General features: G+C 40.1%; 2 protein-coding genes across 2 annotated transcripts in view; both read left to right on the plus strand.

Moving 5' to 3' along the window:
• PARD6G (par-6 family cell polarity regulator gamma) overlaps window positions 1-10,362 on the plus strand; it is a 66,504-nt gene extending 56,142 nt beyond the window's left edge. Inside the window, exon 3 of the mRNA XM_027678833.1 lies at window positions 7,554-10,362. Coding sequence (XP_027534634.1) covers window positions 7,554-8,413 — 860 coding nt within the window. The 3' untranslated portion in view covers window positions 8,414-10,362. The remainder of the gene's footprint in view (window positions 1-7,553) is intronic.
• Window positions 10,363-11,484: 1,122 nt separating this feature from the next.
• Window positions 11,485-17,691, plus strand: BLOC1S4 (biogenesis of lysosomal organelles complex 1 subunit 4). Its single transcript, XM_027678847.1, has 5 exons — window positions 11,485-11,723; window positions 12,048-12,119; window positions 13,294-13,395; window positions 14,081-14,215; window positions 16,671-17,691. The coding sequence occupies exons 1-5, from the start codon at window positions 11,508-11,510 to the stop codon at window positions 16,767-16,769; spliced, it is 624 nt and encodes a 207-aa protein (XP_027534648.1). The 5' UTR covers window positions 11,485-11,507; the 3' UTR covers window positions 16,770-17,691.
• The last annotated feature ends 8,567 nt before the right edge of the window (window positions 17,692-26,258 follow it).

Raw genomic sequence — 26,258 nt, forward strand, 5'->3', positions numbered from 1 at the left:
GACAGTGCTGTGAGTCAGAAACAAAGGGCCTGCTGCTGGGAAGGGAAGAGGTTCAGCAAGGGAACAGTGGCCTCTGATGACAAGCAATGAGAAGTGCAGGAGGCCACACCAGCAACGTGGGCTTAAGTCCCAAGGAATTGATTGTCTCCATCCTCAAGGCAACTGGCAGAAAAATATTTTTTATACATGTCTGACACTGTAAAGAGCCTTAGGCTAATGCAATTCAAGTTTTGCTTGCTGTAACATGCTAAACCAAAGAAAAGAATAACATTCACTTTCTTGAAAGAAGGTAGGATATTTTAAATTTATAAGTGTTGGAAGTAGAGATGTTAATGTTGGAAATACATTTGTGTTACACATGTGTGTAATGTTACACATTTGTATTAGATTTTAATCCTAACCTATGAATGAACACTTCCTAAGTAGGAAGGCAAAATAATATCTTTAGTACTGAATCATTGTAGAAGGAAGGTTGCCTTTGGCAAAACTGCAGTTTACTAGGCCTAGTTTGTGCTTCCAAAGCCCTGTTGAATGTTATAGATAAACCGTAACATTTAAGTAGTCTTAATGTTGATGAGATTGTTTCCAGTTTCTTGTGATACAGTGATATGAAGGGAGAGAAGGGAGTAAGTGTCTGTGTGTGGGTTTGTGCTTGTACAGGATACATTACTTCACTTTTGATGGAATAGCAGCTACAACTACTTTACCTACAGTGTGTTTTTTGGGTTGGTTCACCCAGAGGTTGCTGGCAGCAGTGATTGCTGGATTTTTTTTTTTTAATATTCCTGCAACACATAGAATGCAATGTTAGCATTCAGATAACCTTATTTTTCCCGTTATTAAATACTCCTTGATGAGCAATATTGGCACTGGTCCTCCCCCCAAGTCAAAGTTCACTTCATATCTGTTTCCTCTTAAATCCCTTTGCATGTGGTCAGCTTTATAGGTCATAAACGAGAGACTGCCAGCTTATTTGTTGTCTGATTGTTTTCACAAATGCTTCTGGTGTTGATCTTTCTGAGAAAATAGACACTGATTGCAATTTGTGTCAAACACAGACAGTGTTTTGTAGCTGGGACACAGAATGGTAGAAGGGTTAAACATGACACGTTCCCTTGAAACAGTTTTGACTGCTGCTAATTTGAATGTTCAGTAATGGAGATCTGTTGGATGGAGGGGTTACCCTTCACTATTAATGACTCATTGGCCTCCTTCCCAAGCTGCCTGAAGTGCTGCTCTCCCTAGTGGAAGTAATTTTGTCTTTGAAGTACTTTCCAGAGCTGTCAACTAATGTTCCACAGTTCCCAGAGGAAATAATAAGCCATGAGCGCATGTACACTGAAAATGTAGAGTCTGAAATGAACTGTTCCTATAGGAGCCTGGCAGTCTGCTTCTCTGTGGAATTCAGCTTGTTTATACAATCTTATCTGGCTAAGCTTTGGTATTTTATCTGGCAGGCAGTTCCTATGAAAAGCAGCTGTCCAAGCAGTGGGAGTGGTGCTCCTGTTGTTTTTTTCAGAAGGTCTATAATTTCTTGTTTCATGTAAATTAAAGAAATACAATACTCTCTTGGCTACAACCAAATGGTCTAACCAGTTTTTTTCCCTTATAAATAGCCCTTAAACTATGCTCTGCTGTTATGTCTTGTACGACTTAATGAGAGAATCATAGAATCAACCAGGTTGGAAAAGACCTCCAAGATCATCAAGTCCAACCCTTGATCCAACACCACTGTGGTTACTAGACCATGGCACTAAATGCCACATCCAGTCTCATCTTAAAACCTCCAGGGACGGTGAATCCATCACCTCCCTGGACAGCCCATTCCAATGTCTGATTACCCTCTCTGTAAAAAATTTCTTCCTAATATCCAGCCTAAACTTCCCCTGGCAGAGCTTAAGATCATGCCCGCTTGTCCTACTGCTGGTTGCCTGGGAAGAGACCGATGCCCACCTGGCTACAACCTCCTTTCAGGTAGTTGTAGAGAGTAATGAGGTCTCCCCTGAGCCTTCTCTTCTCCAGGCTAAACAATCCCAGCTCCCTCAGTCTCTCCTCATAGGACTAGTGTTCAAGTCCCTTCCCCAGCCTCATTGCTCTTCTCTGGACCTGCTCCAGCACCTCGACATCCTTCCTGAAATGAGAGGCCCAGAACTGGACACAGTAGTCGACGTGTGGCCTCACCAGTGCTGAGTACAGGGGAATAATCACTTCCCTGGTCCTGCTGGCCACACTGTTCCTGATACGAACCAGGATGCCATTGGCCTTCTTGGCCACCTGGGCACACTGCTGGCTCATGTTCAGCTTCCTGACAATCCAGACTCCCAGGTCCCTCTCTGCCTGGCTACTCTCCAGCCACTCTGTGCCCAACCTGTAGCGCTGCATGGGGTTGTTGTGGCCAAAGTGCAGGACCTGGCACTTGACCTTGTTGAACCTCATCCCGTTGGAATCAGACCACCTCTCCAGCCTGTTCAGGTCCCTCTGAAGAGGCCTCCTGCCTTCCAGCTGATCAACACTTACCCCCAACTTAGTGTCATCTGCAAATTTGCTAATGGTACACTCAATCCCCTCATCCAGATCATCAGTAAAGGTAGTAAATAGAACTGGGCCCAACACTCATCCCTGGGGGGGCACCATTAGTGACCAGCTGCCAACTGGACACAGCACAGTTCACTACCACTCTCTGGGCCCAGCAATCCAGCCAGTTCTTAAGCCAGCACAGAGTGCACCTGTCTAAGCTGCCAGCTTTTTCAGGAGTATACTTTGGGAGATGGTGTCAAAGGTTTTGCTGAAATCCAGATAGACCACATCATACGATTCATGGTGCCCACCAGGAAGGTGTAATGTGTTCTGTGAAGTCACAGGCTGACTACAGAGTTGTTAGAAGAGTAACTCAAAGATGTTACCATCTGTGAATTTACAGATATGTTTTTAACTACCACCACTGTTGTCAAGAAAGTGAGCATAGGTATATCTGTGTGAAGAGGTCTGTAGATCTGTAGCGTATATCATCTCTAACAGAAAGGTCCTTATGGGTAAGCAGGTAGTGACAATGCTATTTAAAAACAAAAAAAAAACAAACAAAAAAACCTACCACCAAGCGCATATTAACTGAAAGGATGCAGCCAAAATACTTAAGGTTTTATGTTCAAGGGTTGGACTTGATGATCTCAGAGGTCTTTTCCAACCTGGTTGATTCTATGACTCTATGCAAATCATGCTAGATAATAAAATGTTTCTTAAAGCTTACTGAAAGCTGAAGATTTTTTGGGAGAAGAGTGGCAATAATATTCAATGTCAAGAAGAGTTTGAGGTATTTTTTGTGTAGCTTTGGATTGCAGGTTCAAGTAAGAGAGAACAGAAAATCTGAGGAGTCCTTCTCCAACCGTGCTAAATTGTGTTCTTCATCTCTTTTACAGGAATAGTGTTTTCAGTGGGAAGTAAATTATGGGCACAAGTAAAATTCAGGTCCGAGTCTCAAAATTTAGTGGCCATGCAGGATTATCTGGCCAGTTCATAGGACATCTTTGTCTGAAAGCACTACATCTTGTAGATGAAAATGGTCCATGTAATCTGCCCCATTCTGAGAAATCCGGGACATATTCAAGACCTAAAAGGTTAATTTTCCCTCTGTCACCTGTATGTAAGTAACATTTCATTCTGGCCTCATTTGAGACTTAAGAAGACATGACACTTGGCTTCAAGCACTGTTCAGATGTCCCATTTGATGACACTTCTCAAGGTAGTACACATGCAAAATTCTATAGACCTTTTGCTCCACAAAAGGAGAATTTGATATTGCAACAAATGAAACATGAAAAATGAGCTCTGCCTGGTTCCATATGGTATATACTGGTCTTGCCTGAGACCTGGCATCAAGCACAGTCCATTCCTTTAGCTGAAGTGGCATTCCTGCTTGAAATTCAATACAGTGAGAAACTCAAAACCTAACAAGAAGTTGCTGACCTTCATTAAAAGTGTATCATCATAAATTATGCACTGATACAGTTTTCATTTCAGTCTGACACATGCCACCAGAGCAGTTTAGTACTGGTTGTGGCCACCCCATAGCTGGTAAAAGTGAATGATGTTGTCTGACCTGTCCCAGTTCCCTTATGAAGAAGGAAGGTTTCTTTTTGCTGTGCTTGGGATTAATGACTTTCTGATGCTACTGCAACAGCTGATGTTAAACTTCAGTAGAGATACTTTGCTTTATTCCTACAGCATGAGTAGTGGTTCTAAGTACCATTGAGGAGGTAGCTGTTTTGTTCTGCAGGATTTTTTGTTTTGTTTTTTTTTTTATTTTATTTTAAGGTGATGTCCCAATTGAGTATAGCTGCTAGTAAGCAGGTTATCTTCAATTCAAATAATCTAATAATCCCTGTATTGTTAAGGGGCATATATTCTGTACTTGAACTTTTTCTGGAAAATTAAGTTAATTAGTATTTTTTCTTAAAAGCTCTTCAAATTAGCTCTCATTTCTCCAACCTGTAATAGCTTTTACCTGTTAAAATTAGGACTTCATCTTCCTTGTATGGAATCCTGTTTAGAGTCAGAGTTGGAAACTAATGCTTGGCATTGTTTTAAAAACAGACACTAGTCATCAATGGGACATGGACTTCATTTTTTACCATGGTCTAGCCCTGTAATACTAAATCCAAGAATGATCAGTGGTCCAACACTGAAGGTAGCCTGTATCACTTGTAATGTAATCCTGCTTCTGCCTGGTTCATGTTTGGAGGAAAAAGGTAGCATTTTTTGTGGTAAGATGGGGTTTTTGTTTTAGAGGAGGTGGTTGTCTTGAAGCTGTTCAGAGGTTAGGAGTGCTGGCAGTCATCTGGGGAGGCAGGTTACTGGACTGAGCACAGGTGAGGAGGTCACAGGTGTAGAGCAACTACTTCTTTTGTTCCACTGCCCTGATGCTGGCCCAACCCAAGAAAGCTGGTTCAGAAATAACCTGTGTGTCTTAGGAGGACCATCATACTTCTCCTGTGACATTACTACTTGATCATCACAGACTTGCATGTGAGAATTGTTGTTAATTTAAGGAGAAGAAAACAGTGTTATCAACAAATATTCCCAGATGAACTATTTGGTAAAGCTTTAGCAAGTTTGCCTTAAAGTAATTAAATATTAATATACTAACATAGAGAGGAAGGGAGATAGCAGGTACCTGAGTGCTTTCAGGGGGCAGATGACTAACCAGGGCATGTGCTCATTTTACCTACAGTGCACTGAACTGTACTTGCCTACCTATTTTTATGAGTCTTTAAGGGATGCAGATTTTGGTTTAAGTTTGGTTTGCCAGTACGGCAGGAGACAGTCTTAAACACATAGACCTGTAATGTGTATGTAATTTTAATTGCCATCTTAAACTGAAATTTTGGGGTAAAGGTTCTCTTGGACTCGAAGGCACAGCACTGCTGTTCTTACAGTGCTGTGTTTCAAGTGAGGAAGAATTTAGATTCTAAATCTGAATCCCCAAGTTGTTTTCTTAGGACTGTCACAGAAATTTATCTGTGAATTGTGAGGGTGAGCAGGGCACAGCATGTGGTGATGAAAAACATCTCTTATGGACCCATACTTGACAAGGAAAAGGTATTTGTTGTGAACCTTCAGAATCATCCGTCAGAACTAGGTGAATGTAGATGGTGATCTTGATGAAAGAAAAGGAATAATACCTGGCTTTGGCTCTAGAAGTTGGCTTGTGCATTCAAAAGAGTAGACACTGCACTGACTGTTCACCAAGTGAACTTGAGAAGGTGCCCCCTCTGCAAAGTCACTGTCTTAGCTGTGAATACGCTTCCAGAAACGAGTTGGGAGCTTCTCACATTTGAGTGATTTTAAGGACTTCCAGTCCTGTGCCTTACCAGCCTCAATAACACAGTAAGGCCTGTGTAATTGGTACAGCTCTGAACAGCCTGGGAGGAGAGAGAAGAGGCAAATGTGAAGTTAAACACAACAGATTTGTTCAAGGAGTATCTTTATTTTACAGGAACTTTTCCTTTGGCGCCACCTTCTAGATGCCTTATATGTCTTCAGGGTTAGTATAGCCAATGTAGATAAGTTATAGGAGAATGAGAAATAGTCTTTCTGAAGTCTTCAAAGGACTTTTTCTAGCCCAAATAACTGTGTAGGATCATAGAATAAATTAGACTGGAAGGTACCTCTGGAGCCCAGCTAATCTAACACCCTGCTCCAAGGAGGCTCAGTTTGATCAGGTTGCCGCTTAGCACATTTTTTAGTGTCCTTTGATTAGTGTAACTTAATGTCACTTAACTGAAGTCTGTCAATAATATGCCTTGAATTTAGACTTGAAAATGAGACCTTGCAAGACATAGAAATGCAATTATAAGCTTGTTTTTACTAACACCTTTTTTCCTCCAACCTATGCAAGGTTAATTTATTGGAGAAAAAAAATCCTTAGTGGCAGTTCTGTAAATGTACTTTTGGATTATACTGCTTGTTTTCAACAGTAGAATAAACTGGAAGTCTGTTAGTTTATCTGAAAAGTGTTATCATGCTAAACTCCCCATGAAATAATTTTCCAGCTAGTGCATATTTCATGTTTAAACTATGCACAGTATTTTTAATGGGAAATACAGTGACGCAGTTTGTACACTAACAACTTCATGTCTTAAGTGTTTTTTATGCAAAGCACAACATGAGCTTCTTATATGGAATAACTTCTTTTACTTGGATGATTTAAAAGTGATTACTTTGCAGTGCCCTTGAAATAACTGCTAAAGAGACTGAAATATTTAAACATTTCCTTAAATTGCAGACCCTAGAAAGGCAGCTTTCCTATGGATCTTCCTCTCAAGGGCAGGAGTCCATATCCATTCTATGATGTTTAGCATACAGACTAGGCAGCAGAGCAGTTTCTCCCTACATCTCTTTCTGCCAGGCTGCTTGCTAACACAGAACCTTTCATTATCTGGCACTTCTAGCACTTTTTATTGCTGTCAAGTTCAGCTGAAATTAAGTAAAATATTCCAAAGAGAAAAGTGATGTACCAAGAGATGCATATCAACTAAATAACAAAGGCTAGGCAAAAAATGTATCCAACTACTCTCTTGCACTCTGCTATCATGTTTGTACCTAAGGCCTGCTATCAGTTAAGGCTATGTATTGAGTATTAAAATGCACCCTAATTCAGACTTTCAGGTTAGGAATACGCTCCTTGCCCACTTGAGATGTACGTGTAAAATTAGAATCCAATTCTGAAAATACAGACTCATGTCTAAGATGGTATATCAGGCCTGCAGCAAGTGATTGCATACTGCATAGCTGAAATAGGAGTTCAGACAGAAAAGGGTTTTTTTTCCCAAAACATGGAAGAAGTGTGGGTAGTAATTATAAACAACTCATTCATTCTGAATGTTGTGCTGATGGACATAAAGTGAAACAAAGGTTAGAATAAGTGGAAGAATTAATTTGATTTTTTTCCATATTATTAAGAGTGTGCCTTCACTGAACCAAATTTAAGTGTAAAATGCCCTGCAGATTGAATTATTCTGTTTGACTGATATACATTGGTACTGCTTCTCTTTCAGATGAAGTGGACTACAGCAATTTTGGGACCAACACACTATCGAGGAAGAAGAAGGCTCTGGTGACACTCCGCAATGACAACCTCCGACGGCGTCCTCACATTAACATTAGCATGCCTCATGATTTTAGACCAGTGTCTTCCATAATTGATGTGGACATTCTTCCTGAAACACACAGGAGAGTGAGGCTGTATCGACACGGGTGTGAGAAACCCTTAGGATTTTACATTCGTGATGGCACCAGCGTAAGAGTTACTCCTCATGGACTGGAAAAAGTACCCGGTATCTTCATCTCTCGTATGGTTCCTGGTGGCTTAGCAGAGAGCACAGGCTTGCTGGCTGTGAATGATGAAGTCCTGGAAGTTAATGGCATTGAAGTAGCAGGAAAGACTCTTGACCAAGTCACAGACATGATGATTGCCAACAGCCATAATCTTATTATCACAGTCAAGCCAGCAAACCAGAGGAACAATATTATTCGGAGCAGTAGGATGTCTGGTAGCTCTGGCCAGTCTACAGACAGCACTGCGAGTCACCACAGCTTGCCTACATCCCATGTGCTGCAGAACTTCCACCCTGATGAAATGGAGAGTGATGAAGAGGCTGACATTGTCATTGAGGGTGGTCTGGAGCCACAGCACATTCCTAAACTGCACAGCCTTACTTCCAGTAGCCTCTCTCGAATCAATGGCAGCAGCCTTAGCCACAGACTTCAAAGGGACCTGGTGCTGACCAACAACTCTGGCCGAGAAAGCAATGGCAACATCCACAAATTACTCAGTTCCTTAAAAACTGATCCCCGACACAGTCTGGTTATCCCCAGAGGAGGTATCGAGGAGGATGGAACAGTCATTACACTTTAGTAGCAACTTATGCAATTCTCTTTACAGTCTTAAGTGCCAATTGGGACAATTAACTCGTGCAACATGTTATGCACAAAACAGGGAGCTGATATTCTCATAGACCTCACGGGTGCAGAAAATTGTTGCTTTCTAGGAAACGTGGCATCTGGAGTTAGACATAAAACTGTCATGCACTGCAAAATTTGTCGGGAGAAAGCCAGAGTGCAAAATCTGGTTCATATCCCAGCCCTGAAGTGAGAACACAAATTTGTTTTAGTTGGTATAAATCTAAGCAGCCTTACCCATGGCAATGCTACATACTTTGGTTTGAATACATGGGTGGATGTATTAATACGTGCATGTATATGAATTAGATTTTAATAGTAACAGACATGTCTATTTGAAGTGGAACCTGGTTTTCTTCTAATACTGGCTTAAAGGGAGCGCTTCTTAACAGCCATCCCATCTTCTATTCTTACACACAGCCCTTCCGCTAACTTGTTTACACCATATTTTCAGCCTTATGTCTAATCCAGATAAGCTCTATATAAAAGTAGCTGTTTCCTACTTTGGGGGTAACAACGTTTGGGAGATGCTGCAAATACATTTTCCAAAGGAAACTGTAGATTCTATATATATAAAAATAAGTGGTTTTAGGGGCCCGAGGCGGCCGTGTGTAGGATGAAGCCGTGACTGCTGGGGCACGGTCGCCACCTGCGGGCCAGCGCTGGGAACGCGGGGAGGCACCGACACGGCGGGGTCAGCACCGCTGTGTGGTGGTGTATTCTTTTCCGATATTTATTAGATAATACCTCTTGGTTTTTTCCCCATCATCTCTTTTTTTTTTTCAAAATCATGGTTCATGTGAATTTTTAGAGATGCAAGCAAGAAAGCAGCAGAAGTGGAAGAGTGTGCTAGGACTGTCCCCTTCACCTCAGAGCTGACGCAATCCCTTGTACCTTTGGGGCCACCTAAATCCACAAGGTCTTTCCTTACAAAAGATTGGCTGATTGCCAAACAGAGCGGGAGGGGGATGCTGACTGACTCTCAAACCTAACTGTTATTTTTGGACTCTTCTAGAAATAAAGCTTAACATCTGCGCAGGATTTCTAGAAACTTAAAATATAGTGGATGTTTGCGATGGTCAGACACCTTTACTGGGTGCTGGCTGTTGGGTGACCAGTGACTTTTGAGTCACTACCTGTCTGCTTCTGAAAATGCCATGAGTCTAAGAAAGTGATTTAATCCAAAATATTTTGTTATATCTCATCAGTGTAAGAAACAAAATATAAATGTTTTACTATGTATTTTTCTATTTTTAGCTTGTGTCATTTGCTCTTTGTTTTTAACTTTGTAGTACATTAAAGCTTTTTTTATATGGTGGAATAGACATTTCTTAAATATTGTATGGATATGAAAATTCAGAAGTCTTGGTTTGAAGAAATTACATTCCATTTTGGAATCTGTAATGGCTGGAAAAAGGATGTGTGGACTAATTCATTGTTGCTAATTTAGAATACCTGTGGAACAACCAGTCTTCTGCTCATTGTTAAATATCTTTGGGACATTGAACTTAGTTTATTTCTTTTAGATTTGCTTTAAAAGTTTATTTTAAAATTCTTTCACTTACTCTAATTAAACTTTTTCTAGGTATCACAGCAGCTATAGAGCTGTACTTATTTTTACTGGCACAGTGAGAATAGATCATTGATCCTGTTCGTCTTAAAACTGTGTTTGTACTTTACCAAAGGTTTTAATTTTTTAAAAAAATCTGATTATTGGTGCAGTAAAAAAAAAGAATTCTGGATATGCTTTAGTCAATCAGACCATCTTATCAGAAAAATTTTGTTACACCTTAAATAAGACTACTTTTATGAATAAGTGATTTGTCTGGCTGAAGTTACTCGTTTTTCCTTATTTAACTGATGACAATGTGACCTGTCTGCAATAAAATGTGCACTGTCTGACTTCTAAGCTATATTCTTTCCCCGTGCTCAAGCATTTATGTGGAAGTATATCCCATCCCTGTGAAAACAAGGTATCTGGATTGGATGGCTCTTCAACTATGTAACCGTTTTAGTAATGATTTTCTCTGTATTAGTACAGACTTTGATCCCGCTGCTTGATCTCAGTGATACTGAGTTTCTTTCCATAATGTTCTTTTTTCCCAGTACTGCTTTTACTAAAGGATACTGTTACACTGATTTCCTTGGGAACCAAATAGTTCTCTACCCACTCATAGCAGGGCCGGCTGCAAACCTCAGGGCTTTGAGGGTTAATTCTGCCTCCCCAGAAAAAGCCTAGGATACCTCTGGCTTAGTGATCTGCTGCTGCATTCCTTTGCCTGGAGCCTTCTGGATGTCACTGTCCAAAGAAACCGTGCAGTACAATCTATCCAAACTCTTCCACCTCATTCATCGCAGGTGATAGGAAGCATAACTTGTGTTTCACACGCATGTACCCAAGATGAATTACAAACTGAGAACACCCAAGTATTGATGTGTCAGCTTTAGAGCCAGCACTTTGTGAAGTAACTTTTAAGGCTTGCAGACATTTTGTGCAACGTTTTGGGGTGAGGAGGGGTGGGGAGTGGCAAAAGCAGCTTCTCTTTTGAATGCCCCATGCTGATGCCTGAATCTGTGTTATACCAACACAGCTCTCACAGTGAGCTCCCTTCCCACCTCAGGCCGTTATCAGAGCAATCTGCATGGAAACGCGTCTGAGTTGTTCGGGCTTCACAGACCGGGACTCCTTCGGCTATGAGATTAAATTGCCTAACTGGGCTGTAAAGGTGGGCGGCTGAGGGAACAGAGGCGCGCCAGCCCTCCTTAAAGGGCAAATCCTCCATAAGCGCTCGCGGAGAGAGAGCCGCGTTTCTGTCCCAACGCTTCCGAGAGGCGGCGGGGGCAGCGGGGCCTGAGCTTCCACCAGCCAGGGCGACTCCGTGCCCGGACTCTGGCGCTGAACTCAGTCCCGGAGCGGCCGCTTCCCGTCTCCCCGGGCGCGGGGGCCTGGGTTTGGAAGGTGGCTCCGCCCGCCGGGAGCGCGGCTGCGCCGGCTCGCCCCGGTCATGTGAGCGGCGGCGGCGGCCCATCCCGGCGGGAGTAGGGGTGGGATGGCGGCGGCGGCGGCCGGAGCGGGCGAGGGGGCTGGAGCCGAGCTGCCGGGCGCCTGCCCCGGCGCGGACAGCGGGAATGTGTCCCAGAGCCACAGCAGCGCCTCCGGCCTCGGGGAGCCGGAGGACGAGGACACCTCGGAGGCGTCGCTGAGCGCCACCGCCGCCGCCTACTCCGCGTACCTGCTCGCCGACCGCAGCCTCTTCAGCGAGCAGGTGGGCGAGGGACCGGGCCGTCTCGGGGGGGTCCTGCCGAGCTCCCCGGAGACAGGGAGCAGCGGCGGGCCCGGCGCCGGGAGGGGAGGGGGTATCCTGGGAGCGCAGCCCTCTGGAGCTGGGCACGCTCCTGCTGTGGTGCTGTGCAGGACAGGACGTACCGGTGTGTCGAGTCCCTTGTGCTCAACAAAGACAAGGAGGGGAAAGCTGCGGGATGTCTGTGAGACTCGTTTTAATGTGGACGATGTCTGTACTCGGTAGTGTTATTTCTGAGAATCTGGTTTTCGTGTTTTCAAGTACCTTTAAAGGATTTCTGTTTTGCAGATAGAAAGCTTAGACAAGAGTCTAGAAGACTTACTGACCAGAGTGGATGAATTCGTGGGAATGCTGGACATGGTATGTGTAACTTGCATGTAGTTGCGTTTTCAATTAGTGCTTATGTAAATAAGACACGGAGAGGAAGAAGCCTTCCGTGTAGGTAGGTTCAGTATGAAAACACGTTTGGTAATTAGACAGCTTGTGGATGAAAACTGCCAAATTTCATGTCAGAGCAAAATATGGCCATATAGCTTTGTGGTCATACAGTCATATAATTGTTTAGGTTGGAAAAGACCTCTAAGATAGAGGCCAACTGCTGACCTAGCACTGCAAAGTCCACCATTAAACCATGCCCCTAAGCATCACATCTACACATCTTTTAAATACCTCCAGAGACAATGACTCCACCAACCACTTCCCTGGGCAGCCTGTTCCAGGGCTTGACAATCCTTTCAGCGAAGAATTTTTTCCTAGCTGCTTATTTACTTAGCTTTATTTGTATATTTATCCATGTACCTACAGAGAATCCCATTTTGACTGGTGAAATGACACGTTTGAAAGAACAATATGATATTCTGCTTTTCCTTTAAAATACGTAAAGGTACGCTCCGTGGGTTTTATAATCAAAGTATCTAATCAGAGTTGCCAAACCTCCAAAGCTAGAGGGGGACCCTAAAAAACAAAGACAGCTTTGTTTTCACTTTTGCATTGGGTTAGATGGGGGAACTGAATGAAAAGTCCCTATGAGCTGACACTGGTATACAGGCTGTCTTTTAAAGCATAGCACATGTAGTTCTGCACAACTCTAAGGGGAACTTCATCCTAGGATTTTTTTATTTTAATAGCGGTAAACCAAGACTTTGTGTCCTGACTTTTTTAACAAACCTGAGGAAAAGTACCGGTAGTAAAATTTAGGTAAAAATTTTAGTTTAATGTGTCTAGTTCTTTAGTATGTCTTGGAAAATGTTCCATCTCAGTTCTAAGGAGATGTAGTAGCCTACTTTTAATATAACTATAAAGATAAATATTAGCCTAGGCAAAATAAATTTTCTTCAAAATTACTTCAAAATTATACAAAAAAGTTAGTGTTTTGGTTTTAATCTAGTATTTCTGTACTAATTTTAATCTGGTGTTTTTAAACTCTGAATTTTAATCTGTTGATTGGAGCACAGTTCTAGTTTCCAGAATGAAATCTATTAAACACTTTGTTTTATTCATTGATTTTTGTATTATTTCTTTGAATTGTCTTTAGATTCGAAGTGATTCCTCTCAAGTTGTCAATGAAAGTATACCTCAAATTTACACAAAAGCAGTAGAAATGAGGCAGATATATAGGAAGATTGACAAACTAGAGGTAGGTATTTGATATCTTCTAGATGCATTCTGTTCCCAAACAGAAGGGGGGGAGAATCAGTGATGTGCCATGTCTGTGTGTGTGTTCATGCATGCATGTGGGGTGGGCTCAGGCCAGTTTTGTTCTCCCTGTCCAATCTGGGTTCAATACTTCAGGGTTAATAACGAGAACACAATTTATTAATAATTTCTGGACACTGTAAGCATTCTAAACATTTTTGGTTCTTTTTTTAACATCTTTTTTTAAAACATCTATTAAAAAAAAAGGATTTTTGTTTATTGACTGCTCAAAGCAAGGCAGTTTTTATAGTCTTTCAAAGTTACTGTCCTCAGAGACAAATAGAATGAGAGGTCTTTTGATTTCTGATAAAGCTTCAAAATTGTGATACAGATCCTTGTGTTTTTTTTTTTAGTAGTAGAAAGTCTAGATTCTAAGAAGTCCAAATGAGTTACTTAACAGGTAAATAGAAAGACTGATTGTTTTATTAGATTTAACCTGGTTTTCAGCCTTTTAAGTGTCTCAAGTAATTTTTAGCAATAAAATGGACTTGTAGGTGGAAAGGAAACAGAACATGAAGTTCTTGACTCCTCATTTAAGTAATGGATCGTTCACCACTGTTGTGCAATACATAATCCTGTTTTGTTAGTGAAAAAGTCGTATTTCTGTTGCTTTTCTTTCACACTAGGCTTTTGTGAAAATGATTGGAAATAGCGTAGCTGGACTGGAAGAACGGGTCATAAAGGCAGAAACAGACCTTGGAGCTTTTCCAAGCACATTCAAGAAAATCTTGCACACAATCAGCATGCCATCCTTCCTTAATGTAAGTAAACTTTAGTTACCATGTGACCAGCTTAGTTGCTCTACTTACTAAAGTAGATTATTAAATTAATAGTAAGTTTGTTACATATGCATCTGAATTTAACTGTAAAACTTTTATACACTTCATTAGGATTTTTACAAAGTTTTCAGGCTTAATTGAAAGAAAAAAACCACAGCCAAACTTAAAAATCACAATTCCTTGCAAGGATTTGTGTAACTTAGCAAAACAAGTCTGAGACACAAAGAAATGAACGTGAAGGGCACAAACAAGCACATAATGCACAAGCCTTTATACTGAAGCACCCCTGATCTCTGATGATATGCAAAGCAAGTAGGAAGAGCCTGTACAGGCAAGACTGTTAAAGGATAGTTAGTTAATTTCTCATCTCATTACTTCATTTTCCTTGATGTTTAAGTTTAGAGTGCTGTCATTTTTTTCTTTTCAAAAAAAACCAACACAAAGCTGCTATTTATAGGCCAGTTACAAAAACAAACAACTACATAAGTAGCCTTCAAGAATATTCAACAGTATTTTCTGTTTGTTTTTTTTTTCCTAAAACAGTTATCAACCAAGGAAATATAATCTTTCAATTGAAAAGTTTGGTAGTTCTAAGAAAGTCCCTTCTTTTTCAGTGTTGCATGGGAGCACTTCATCAGCTTAGCTGTTTTTTCACAATTATTAAGGAGAAAACTCTTTAGAAGTGTCAGCAAGCTGACATGTCCAGTGGTTTCTTAGTTTGAGTATGGATAGCAATAAAAAAACACTCAGAACTTACTGGCATTAATTGATTAGCTAAAAGGCAGGTTACTATTCTACAGTGCTACTGGATATTGCATAGTGAAATACCTACTTTCACTAGTAAACACAAGCATATCTGAATGAAAATGCCTATAGACATTTCTCCTCATGTTTTGGAAAAGAAGGCTCTTCTCATGTCATGATTTTCATTGTAGCTGTAGTTTGTATTTTCCAGGTGCAGTTTTAATTTAGTCAAGGTCCCCCCCATTTCCCTTTAAATGTATCTGTTTCTTTATAAAAAGGATATATTTTGTATTTCTCAAGCTGTGTATTTGTAATCTCACTTTCGGATTTTGCCCAAAGTTCTTCCCTTGTGAATACCAGTCAGTGTAAAGTACACTACTATAAGACTTCTAGTATCACTAAGGATGTAGACTCTCAAAAGATAAAAACATTTGCTAAGCAGCTGCAAAAATAACTAGTCATAAATGTGTGCTTAGGCAACTGTGGGTACTGTGCCTGCCTATGAATTTCCTCACTGGATTGAAATTATCCCCTTCTTGCACATAGGCAAATATAGCACCTCTTAAATCAGTGGGTTGCAGAAGACTTGTGACCTTAGTTTCCCTTTCTTGCAAGGTGTTTTCTCATAGGACAGTACAGGATAGAAGATGATTGTAAAAATCAGAACTTTGATTTCAAAGGTTGCTTTTGCATTTGGAAAAATTTGTGATGTAGAGAACACTGATTATATCTACTATTTATAGATCAGATCTTTGTTTATATTTTTTAATTTCATTGCAACTTGAATGCCAAAACAAACTTAGAGAAATTAATATTATTGTAAAATTAACAACATATAATTTAATAAATCAGCAATTTTGTATATAACAGGAATTTATGTACTTATTTCATATGGAGTACAAGTATACAGCTCAACTGAATATTCCACTTTACTGTTTTGTAGGTATGCTTACTTATATCATCATCTTGGTATTGCAAAAGCATTCCAAACTCCAAGTATGCTAATAATATTTGGTATGCTTTAAACTTTATTATTGGTGAAGACTTTAATAAATCTTAATTTCAAGCATTCTATTGAAGGCCATTTATTGAAAACATACACTGGGTCTGTGTTGTGTTGCAGCATTATTTACATGCAGCAAGACTGACGCAGTAATCAGTAGTGGTCCTTGTCTCCTTAAATGAGCCATTTGGTATAGCAAAACAATGTACAGTTAATATTTCAAAGAAACATGTACACTTTTCCTAAAAAACAGTGTAGCAGCTCTTTTCCAGTGCACTACCAGATTATTTTTAGCTGTATGTCATATGAAGAAGCTCAACAGGAGCAGCAGCCTTCTTGACAGCAACATCTGCTAGGTGTGTTTCTATATGAAGACTTTTTTAACTAACTAAATGAGAACATAAGCCTAGGGGTAACTCAAAAGAAGCAGCTGGTTTGGCTCCTGCAACACTGGCATATCATACACCTTCCAGGACTGAGTCTGTTTAGGTGCTGGAATGACAAGCATCAAAACCTGCATTTCTTCAATAACATTAAGAGTATGCCAGACTCATCTGAGCTATGGTTAAGAATTCACTTGATTAAGGAGATAAACCTTAAGAACTTCTGTTGTTTTGCATTTTAGCTCTGTAGGCTTTGTTTTAAAATGCTTTTTTAAAAAGGCAAAAAATAAACCTGTCTGATTTTCAGAAATCATCTTCCTCGCGACAACAACAGATGCTCTATGAACCTCCAGTCCTCTTCAAGACTGAAGACTATTTTCCATGTCTTAATGAAGCACCTTATTGATGATTTTTTCTTTGGGATTGATATGAATCAGCCAGAATAGAGACAGCCAAGTGAACAAAAGAAATGCTAACCTCAAAACAGCTGCATTTCTGGGCACTATTGATGACATATTGCCATTCTGGTTCTCATTGTCTTCCTTCAGGCAGTATTTTCAGGTAATCTTTGTTTGTGTTCATTATTTCAAAAATCTTCCTAAAACACCATATAAATTTTCAGATTATTTTGGGGAGAGAATTTAAGAATACTTTGCCATTAATTTTTTTTTTAATAGGAAAATAATAGGAAACATACTTTTATATATAAATTCTTTAACACGTAAATGTTTGTGCTGCTGCAAGTGTAAATAGCTATACCACAAGGATGGTTGTTATTTTGGGTTTTTTTCTTAATGTAATGATGGAGGTGAAAGAAAAACTATGCATAAAACCATCTACTCCAAGGTTTGAAGCCTGGTCCCTGCAGTTTGTACAGAGAAATGCACCACATTTGGGGTATACTAGTTGCAAGGGAGGAAGAGGAAGCTCATCAAGGACATGACTGGATCATAGAATCATAGAATCAGCTGGATTGGAAAGGACCTCCAAGATCATTAAGTCCAACTCTTGATCCACATAATCTAGTCCCAGTTCACAAAGCGAACATCCTGCTCCCACTGACGATCCTCAGATCACAGTGACCAAGCCTCTAATTAGTGCATCATTGTATTGTTTAATGTGTAGCCAGGTGGACATGAGATAGATACATCTATGTCTATAGATACATATAAAACAAACATGCTGAAAACTTGAGGCAGGGATGTGCCTGACTGAGCCTTAGTCAGGCACCTCACCGGGGTGTTTTCTTTTCCCTCACAACTCTCCATGTGGTTACTGGGACTTGCTGATTGCAATTTATATTGTCAATAAACTAATAGCTATCTAAACCCTGTTGTGGTCTTGCATTTCACTGGGCAGTATTGGATGGCCCCATTCTTTCTGAGAACCTTTTTGCATACAGCCTCATATAATACCTAGGAGGTGTTAATCATAAATTGTCATGAGAAATACCCAAAATTCAGATTTTGGAGGAATAAGGAATGCTTTAGGGAAACAGTATGTCTGCACAGAAAAGGGTATGGATTTGCAGAGCAAGGATTATATATTAATAGATAAGGCTTTGAAAACCTTATGTTCTTGTCTCCAAACAGCAGAAGGGACTGGGTTGTAAGCAATATCTGAAACAACACTGAGTAAAAATGAAAACAAAGATCATGAAGTCAGAATTAGTAGTCTCCAAAAGCAGTCCTGATGTAAAACTTATCTGAATTTTAACATAAAAGAGTCTAGAAAAATAATTGTATGTAAACATGCAGAAAGGAACAGACATGACATTGAAGACGGGCTCCTCTTCCACCTCCCATACTCCTCACTTTCATAAATAATTCACTATTCAGATGTTTCACTGCAGCAACAATTGCATTTCTAAAAGGTGTGGTACCTTTCAGTTTATGCATAAATAATGCTTGAAGGTTTATCCCTCAGTGAGATCTAATGAAATTACATACCTCTAACTCGGTGTAGCAACAGAAAGCTACAGTCAAATACTCTCAAGTGCACTAATGCTGGCATGGAAAAAAAAAAAGATAACTTTAGAACAGCTTTCTAATTAAATGAATCAACTGCTCAGATAAAAGCTTTGTCCTCTGCTAAGGTGAGCCAAAATGGAGTTGCATTTAAACAGATAATATTTTAAATAGTAAAGTTTTCAGTAAGTTTATACAGCTTATATATTTATATATTTGTCTTACAATATTGTTCATGTTAATGAGAGAAAAAAGTCATATATTCTGAAGTGGGAGTTTATGTTAAACAGCTGTATGAAAAAAAAAGGGCTGTATCTTCAAAGCACACCACAAACAAAAATCATGCAGTTCCTGTAGTTAGTATAGTTCTATGTTGGAAATGGTCCAAAATATTTTTTATTACTGAAAATAATGGACAGTACATGGAAGATTCATTAAGAAAATACTATAAAACTACAGACAATAAATAAAGTATGGCTTTTTTAAATACATGATACAGAATAGCAAGGTCACAGTTCACCTGTGAGCTATAGTCTAGAAAAGTTGTAAAATTAAGGCATTCTCATAACACTGACAAAATGCGCAGATGCACTCTGCTGTTGAGTTTGTACCGCCTTGGCTGTCTCCTTCATGATCAGTCTCACAAGCAGGAATAACACAAAAAAAATCCCAAGTGTTCACACTGAGTAAAGAAAGACTGTGAATATTCCTTTATCTATCTGCTGTAGTTACCTTATATTAGTGTAGAACCAGTAATAACTATATTATGAATTAGGCTCAATATTTACTGTTTCTGCCAGCTGTAAATAAAATCTGAATCTCAAAATCTACTGAAACCAATATTCATAGACCCAGAAATCCATAATTGTGTCTTTCATTGCACAATGTTTGTCTTTCTCCTTTTGTTTGAGTTCCAAGATGCAAGCCAGGAACTGTAGGGCTTTATTACTGGTTTTTAACATGAAGAGCTCTTCAGCTCGAACTGATGTAAAGCAGGATGTGATTACTGCGCTGAGCTGCTAAAGGTTGGTTATCAAGCATATGAAATGAGCTAATGTTTAATATCAAATTATTAAAATCAACACAAATCTTACTTTTCTTCTATGGCATGAAGCAAACATTTTAAAGCAGTTCCAGCAGAAGTAATGGTAAAAGTTTTTATATCTTATAGTTACATACATTTTAGGCTAATGTTAATTAGCATTAGCCTAATGCTAATTTAAACTAATGCTGCAGCTTTCTAAAAGATACATATATCATTTAGTCTACGATGTATGTAAATATGTAACAGAAGCTCTATTCACAAGCTGTGCAGATTGGACTGAATGTCAGAAGTCTGCATTTTTCATAGCTCCTGGACAAAAATCAATGTCATCTGTCTTATATAAATATTTAGTTATATGATAAACTATGGCTGAAGTAGGCACATAAAGATTGATATTTGTATTTAATTATTTTTAGACCGACATATTTTGTTCCACTTGAGTAGTGCTGCAATAAAGCGCAAAGAAATTACAGATGAATGCGCATTATGGAAATGAGAAGAAACAGATTTGATGATTCATCTGACCAAAAAATATATAAATTGTTTAAAGATGCACTAGATTACATTGACATCAAAACCTGTGGCATTTCATTACTTTTGCTGACAATAACCACCAAGGTTAAGGAGTGTTACCTGCACTACTAAGAAATTAGTAGCAAACTTAATTTGGACTCTGTCCTGCACAGGAACTGTTTCCAGATACTAAGCTCATAAGCTGTAGAGAGTGATCCTGAGTGAAAGACCTTCCAGAATGAGAAAGAAGAGCAAGATAGCTTGCGTCTTCACCTATGAAAATAACTTTATATTTGAAGTTGGTAAATATTTTAAGATTCCCTAAAAAAAAAAAAAAAGAAAAAAATAGAAAACATTTTTTAAGTGATGAGATTTCTAAACTCCCTCAGTTTTCAAAGAAAAGAAAAGAAATCTAGTCTTAGACCAGCTACCACGAAAATCCCATGTACCCAGACCAAAGCCCTGCCTTGAAAAGCCAAAATCCCTTTCGGATATATCTGTAGTCAAAGAGGATCATAATGGGAGTCAGTAATCTTTCTAGCCACTGCAGCTAAATCCTTCAGGTATCTGGAGTTTTCAATGGCTGGGATTCACATCCCTGTAGGAGCTGAGCTGCTGTGGCAGGCTGTGCTGCAGTGGCAGAGCAGAGGCCTTGTCCATGCAGCTGCTTTTGTTGATGCTACTTTAAGCCGATGGGTGGTAGTACAGCCTAAAGATGGTAGTACAGCTGATCAGCTCCAGCTGATCTCAGAGATTAGGGGAGTTTTCTTCACCTTTTGCTTGGGGTTATCTACTCACAAACTCTTTCAATGCTGGTCATTTTGCAAAACAGTATGCAAATGGTACATGATGATCAGAGTTTTGAAAGCGCTAAGTAACAAGCAAAGCAAAAAAAGAGGGGAACAGAAGGTATTGCTCCTGGGCAGTACAAAACAACGCTGGGGAGACAGAATGCCATCACCTGGAGATACAGAATGTAAAAAAGAGAAATTGAAATAATGCCTTCGGAATTATAGCAGACAAAAGGATATGGTAGGAAAACCGAAATATCCACTGTCTAAAATCCACCTGGAAGACTCAAAATGACATTTAATTTTTGTCAACTTTAATATTGGCTGTACATTATTTGATGGACTATTAAAGTAATAAAAAAGACATTAAGATTGCGTAAGCAGTCATAAAATACGATGTTTTCAGTCCAATGTGCTATCCATACAGGATCTTGAATAATCTTTAAAAAAAGTATTTTGAAAATACAGGTATCTAGCTGTGCTGACATAACTAAGAAAAGGAACTGAATATTAGCAAGGATTTCCTTAGAGGGTTCTGAGTGAAAAGACAAAGGAATGAAATTCATGAGGGGAAAAAAGTGCTCGCTGGGGGAAGAAGGATAGGTATCCAATTTGATTTATCATCTCCCACGGTTCAGAAGCTGTAGGTTTCTTGAGAATAGCTTAATGCCTACATTATTTAAAAATAAATTAATTGCCATCTGTTCCTTACAGGTGATACCATCAGGAGTTTTTTACAAGCAAGAGGTCTAGAAAGCAACCTCAAAGGAAAAGCAAAAGCAGAAATTCCCACAATCCTAGGACTTTAAAACTGAGGGCTGACACTAAATATGACAGGAGTACCTGAAATGTTTCTCTGAATGTGAGTGAATCTAAAAGGTTTGCAGAGAACTGCAGGATGGCAGAAAAGCTGGTTCTGATTGATTCATACAAAAAAAAAAAAAAAAGAAACGAAAAAAGGAATGGTAAGAGCCTTATTCAGGAATGGAAGAGGCAGAAAATAGCATAGCCAGGAGATAAGCCAGGACCCATTCTAAGGCATAAACTTGCAGTGACAGAGCTGTGAGCAGCATGAACAGATGAGGGCAAGATCCGTGAACTGGAAGGTGTGACTGAAGGTCCACAGCATACATGACAAACACGATATTGTTATTTATTCACAGTTTAGGACCTTGTTTTTATTTTTATTTTTTTTGCTTCAGGGTGCACTATTCCCAAGTCCAGTCTTAGGAGGGGCTTTAACTGTGCTAGAACTGTGGACCAGTTCTAGTCTGTGTGTCTGGACTGGGTTGCTGTTATTTCCTCTTGTTACTGCCTCTCTCATGAAAGCAGTAGGACTTGCAGTTAGAGTTAGCCAGACCATTGGACTGTTCTGGCTAAAAATCAGTCCTGCCAAGCCAAACAGTCCAACCCCAGTGCTGGTGACCTGGCACAAGGGTGGGGGGTGACACTACTCCCAGCCATCCCCCTGAGAGGGCAAGCAAAGCACTTTCCCTGGCAATGTCTCCCCATGTACAGCCTGGGGGATGCCTGCTATGGAATTAGCATCTGTTTCCCTCATGTTTCTTTGATTAGCCCTTTCCTCTACAGGGATGGTTTTGCAATTTGTTTGGAAGCATGGAGGGAAAGAAGAACAAAAAAAAATTAGGCATTGGGAATAGCCTTTTGGTTGTCATTACAGAGATGTCTGTGTGCCTGCTCAGATGCTTGCTTCCAGCAATGTTTTATCAACTCAAATACAGTGGTTCAACTGCAAATGATAAGCAGTGCCCTTATTCTTGGTGTCAGAGGTTGTTGGGAATTTTTTGGAAGTGCCTGTAGCATCTAAAATCCAGTATATTATTAAGGGAAAAAATATTTGAGGGGAAAAATACTAAACAATATAATTGAACAAAAACTATGTTTTCTTTCTGGATTTATTAGCTTGACTTTTCCTGGATTTAATTGTGTTTCTGTAGTCAAAGGAAGGAAAACACAAAGCCATAATGCCAGAGAAATCTTGCCTAAGGAAAATCAACTATGATGTTGTTAGCTAACAAGGTAGATGAGCAGTGCTGTTGCAAACTCACTGCATGTACCAGTGAGATAAGTCAAGATTCTGACAAGTGAGTTAGATGAAATTATGAGAAGGATACAGAATCAACAATAGAAAAGAGGTCAGCAAAAGCAGGGTTATATGAGACACCAGTGCCCATCTTGAATAGCATTCTGGCTCTCATTAGCTTGCACCATGGAACTGCCTCTTTAAGTGGGTGTAAAATGGGTACTCTTGGGATTGGATATAGCCAAAGACTTGCTCGAGAGTTTAGCTTACATGCTGCAACTGCTCTTGGGTATTCATTCCGTGCTGCTGGCCATGCGCTACATTTAGGTCAAGATGAAACTCAGTGAAATGTTTAGCTTGAACATCAGGTGTCTCCTTACAAATCTGCCTGAACTACTGTGCTGAACTACTTGGTAGGACAGGCATAGCCTCAGGGTGAACCCTAGCACCCTGCGGGGGTACAAAGACTGAACGAAAGCTGCGTGATGAATGCAGATGGGATGGTGCTGGTGTTTATATCTGAGTCGAATTGGTCACTAATATGGATATTGCAGGGATTGTGAAAAGCCTGATGTAAGTGTCAGGTAGGAAAGCTGCTGGAGAGGAGATGATGGGGGAGTGACATGGAGGGATAGACATAGACCTTCTAACTGCAGTGAGTTAGTTCAGTTCAGGGCCACAAAGACAATTAAGGGACTGAAACATTTCCTATGAGGAAAATCTGAGAGAACTAGGACTGTTCAGCCTGGAGGAGAGAAGACTCAGGGGCAAACTCATCAGCATTTGTAAATACCTGGGAGGAAAGAAGGAAGTGAGGGGAGAAGGACACCAACACTTATCAGCAGTGCTCGCTGGTAGGACAAGAGGCAATGTGCACAAAAATAAAATCTCCTTGCTAAAGCATCATCTCTGTTGCATCCCACGTCCTTATTTTTGAACTATGTTCCCACCAGCTTCTTTTAATATCCTCTAATTCTTTTATTGGAGGGCACAATCAACAGTTATGAGCCATCTCTGTTGCTCATCCTCTTGTAGTAATGTCTGTAATTTCCTTTTCCATGATCTTTTCCCTTGGCTGAAGAATCATAGAACAGCCTAGGTTTGAAGTGACTGAAGTTTTGAAGCCCTGTTGTTTTGTGTATGAAGCTTCTATGACCTTGTTGCCTTTCTCTGATCCTTTACTACTTCTGCTGTATTCTATTTGAGGTCAGAAAACTAGGACTACCCCTATAATTTAATGCACAAGCAAATCAGAGGTTTAAATAGTACCACAATTTGCTTTCTTCTTCTCCTCTCTTTTCTAATTATTCCCCAATATCAGATCTTCTTTCTTTTTCTGAATATTTAAACTGCTGATTTCCAGGACCTACCAAAACTGTGTGATCTCATTCATGAGTAACTGCTCAAATTTAATTTCTGACTCATAAAGTGGTTCATATACAGGGGTATTTTAATGTAATGGCTAAATATGTGGCTGTTAAGCAGGAGGTGCTTCCAGTTAGTAGGATGAAGTTTTGCTAAAACAAAGGTTACTGCCTATATGGATCTGATATAAAAAGTAGTAGATTTCAGGGTTATGCACAGAAGGCAAAATACAGATGCTGTGGGAGTCAGTCTGTTTATGTGTGAATACTGGAGGTCAACAGCTGATCTAGTTGTCTGACCTCTTTATGTATTTGTGTGTACCTGGGCTGTCGTTTAACTTTTCTTATCACAACTACAGAGCAGTGGTCTTGGAAAAATGGTGTTTAAACTCAACCTGCTGAAGCAGAGAGCCTATGAAGTGTCCTAACAGCATGCTCCAGATACTCTTCAGCCCACTGCAGCCTTGGAGGAGAGAGGTAACATGTTGAGGAACTGACAGAAGCTCTCTTCAGTGTTCCCAAATCCTTTTTTTGTGCCAGAAGTCCTTTCAGGGTACACTCTCCTCCCCCTTCTTTCCCTTAACTTCTCTGTACCCAGAGGCTGTGTTTCCTCTTACTTTCTCCATGGCAGGGATGCAGGGGAAGCACTCTGAGCATTTGCACAGGTGGAGAGTGACATTTCTTATGGAGGCTCCTGCTTCAAGCTAGTTGAGAGCAACCATGCTGAAGGTTTTCCTCTGATACTTTTCTGAAGCCAGAACCCCAGTAGTCTGACCCATGTTGAGGAACATCCAAAATCTGAAGTCAGCACTTCATTGCCCTGTTCTGGTGAGATTTGTGTCCTTGTACTCTCAAACATTTAGATGAGCCTGAAGAATGTCAGCTGGGGAGGGTGCTAGGCCCCTTGAGAGAAAGGTAGTGCCTGTTCAACACTCCTTTGGACAGCAGTATTCCCACATTTTGTCCCCCAAACTTTTGCTTGGAATCCAGCCCTTAGGACTGTTGTTTGTTCCAACTCTTCCACCTGCTCCCCTCCAGTGGCAGAGGGTTTGAATGGTTGGAACTAGATGATCTTTAAGGCCCTTTCCAACCCAAACCATTCTGTGGTTCTGTGATGATGATTAATCACACGCTAGTTTTATTTTGCAATGTGTGGGAAGAAGTTAAATCAATGACTATTCTGCAATGACAGTCTCCTGTTTTCTCTGTAAGGATTTTGTGGATGTGGTCAGCTGATAACAGTACAGTGCTGAGAAATGAGGTATAGCCTTGCTTTTGTACTCTTGCTCTTTTCAGCTCAGTTCTTTTCATTTTCTTCAGCATCTGAGCATTATGGTCAAACTAGAAAGCAACATGCTGTCTTGCAAGAAAAATTAACATCTCTAACTGTGTTAAAGTTGAATTTTTGTGATCTGCTACCCAACCTGGATTACTTCAGAGGTGAAATGGCAATACCGATTTGGGTCCCACAAGCAAAGCCTGGCCAAACTGGAACAGGTTGAATATTCTCAAATATTCTACCACAATTTTTTGTCCCACTTTCTTTTTACAGTTTTAAAAATATGCAGTTTTCTTGTTGATTGATACAGCTTTGGGCATAATTTTACAGCTCGCTTACGGTTCTTGTCACTATATATGATGTCATTCATATGTGATGTATTTATAGTTATATGAATACTGTTGGACCTTAGGATCACTTATTAAGAGTGTCTGGGAAAAACAGATTTGTTACATTTAGAATTGCTCACAAACCTTTTGTCTGAGTGGTTTGACTTGTGGAGAAACTGCTTAGAGTTGTATGTAGAAGAAGGCTGGGAGGCATACACACCTCCTCGGCTGGGCTTATGTGTGACAGTGTTGTCATAGGTCTGTCCTAGTCTGTGCAGACATCTAATTGTACCTGATAGATACCAATTGATGGAATGAATTAATGATTCAAAACATTAATGATGACAGGCATTTGCATCAACTGGACTCGCCAGAGCATGCACACGTGAAAAGGTTCATCTCAAGCCTTCTTAAATGTGTCTAAACCTGCCTGCAACCAGTTGGGGATCTGCATAGGCAGGAGCTGGCTGGCTGTTCCTTCATCACTTGCAGTGTTGCTGGAACAGAAATCTGCAGACTGAAATCCACAATGCTGCTGGGGCCCTCACAAATAGGCACATTGC

The sequence above is a fragment of the Neopelma chrysocephalum genome, unplaced genomic scaffold (genome assembly GCF_003984885.1).
Source record: "Neopelma chrysocephalum unplaced genomic scaffold, ASM398488v2 Primary Assembly neopelma1_22b, whole genome shotgun sequence".
Lineage (NCBI taxonomy): Eukaryota > Metazoa > Chordata > Aves > Passeriformes > Pipridae > Neopelma > Neopelma chrysocephalum.

Excerpts from the sequence above, each read along its gene's own strand:
- BLOC1S4 (XM_027678847.1), top strand. The coding sequence starts at position 11,508 with ATGGCGGCGGCGGCGGCCGGAGCGGGCGAGGGGGCTGGAGCCGAGCTG. Across the intron at positions 11,724-12,047 it reads GCAGCCTCTTCAGCGAGCAG|ATAGAAAGCTTAGACAAGAG; the intron begins GTGGGCGAGGGA and ends TCTGTTTTGCAG. Across the intron at positions 12,120-13,293 it reads TCGTGGGAATGCTGGACATG|ATTCGAAGTGATTCCTCTCA; the intron begins GTATGTGTAACT and ends AATTGTCTTTAG.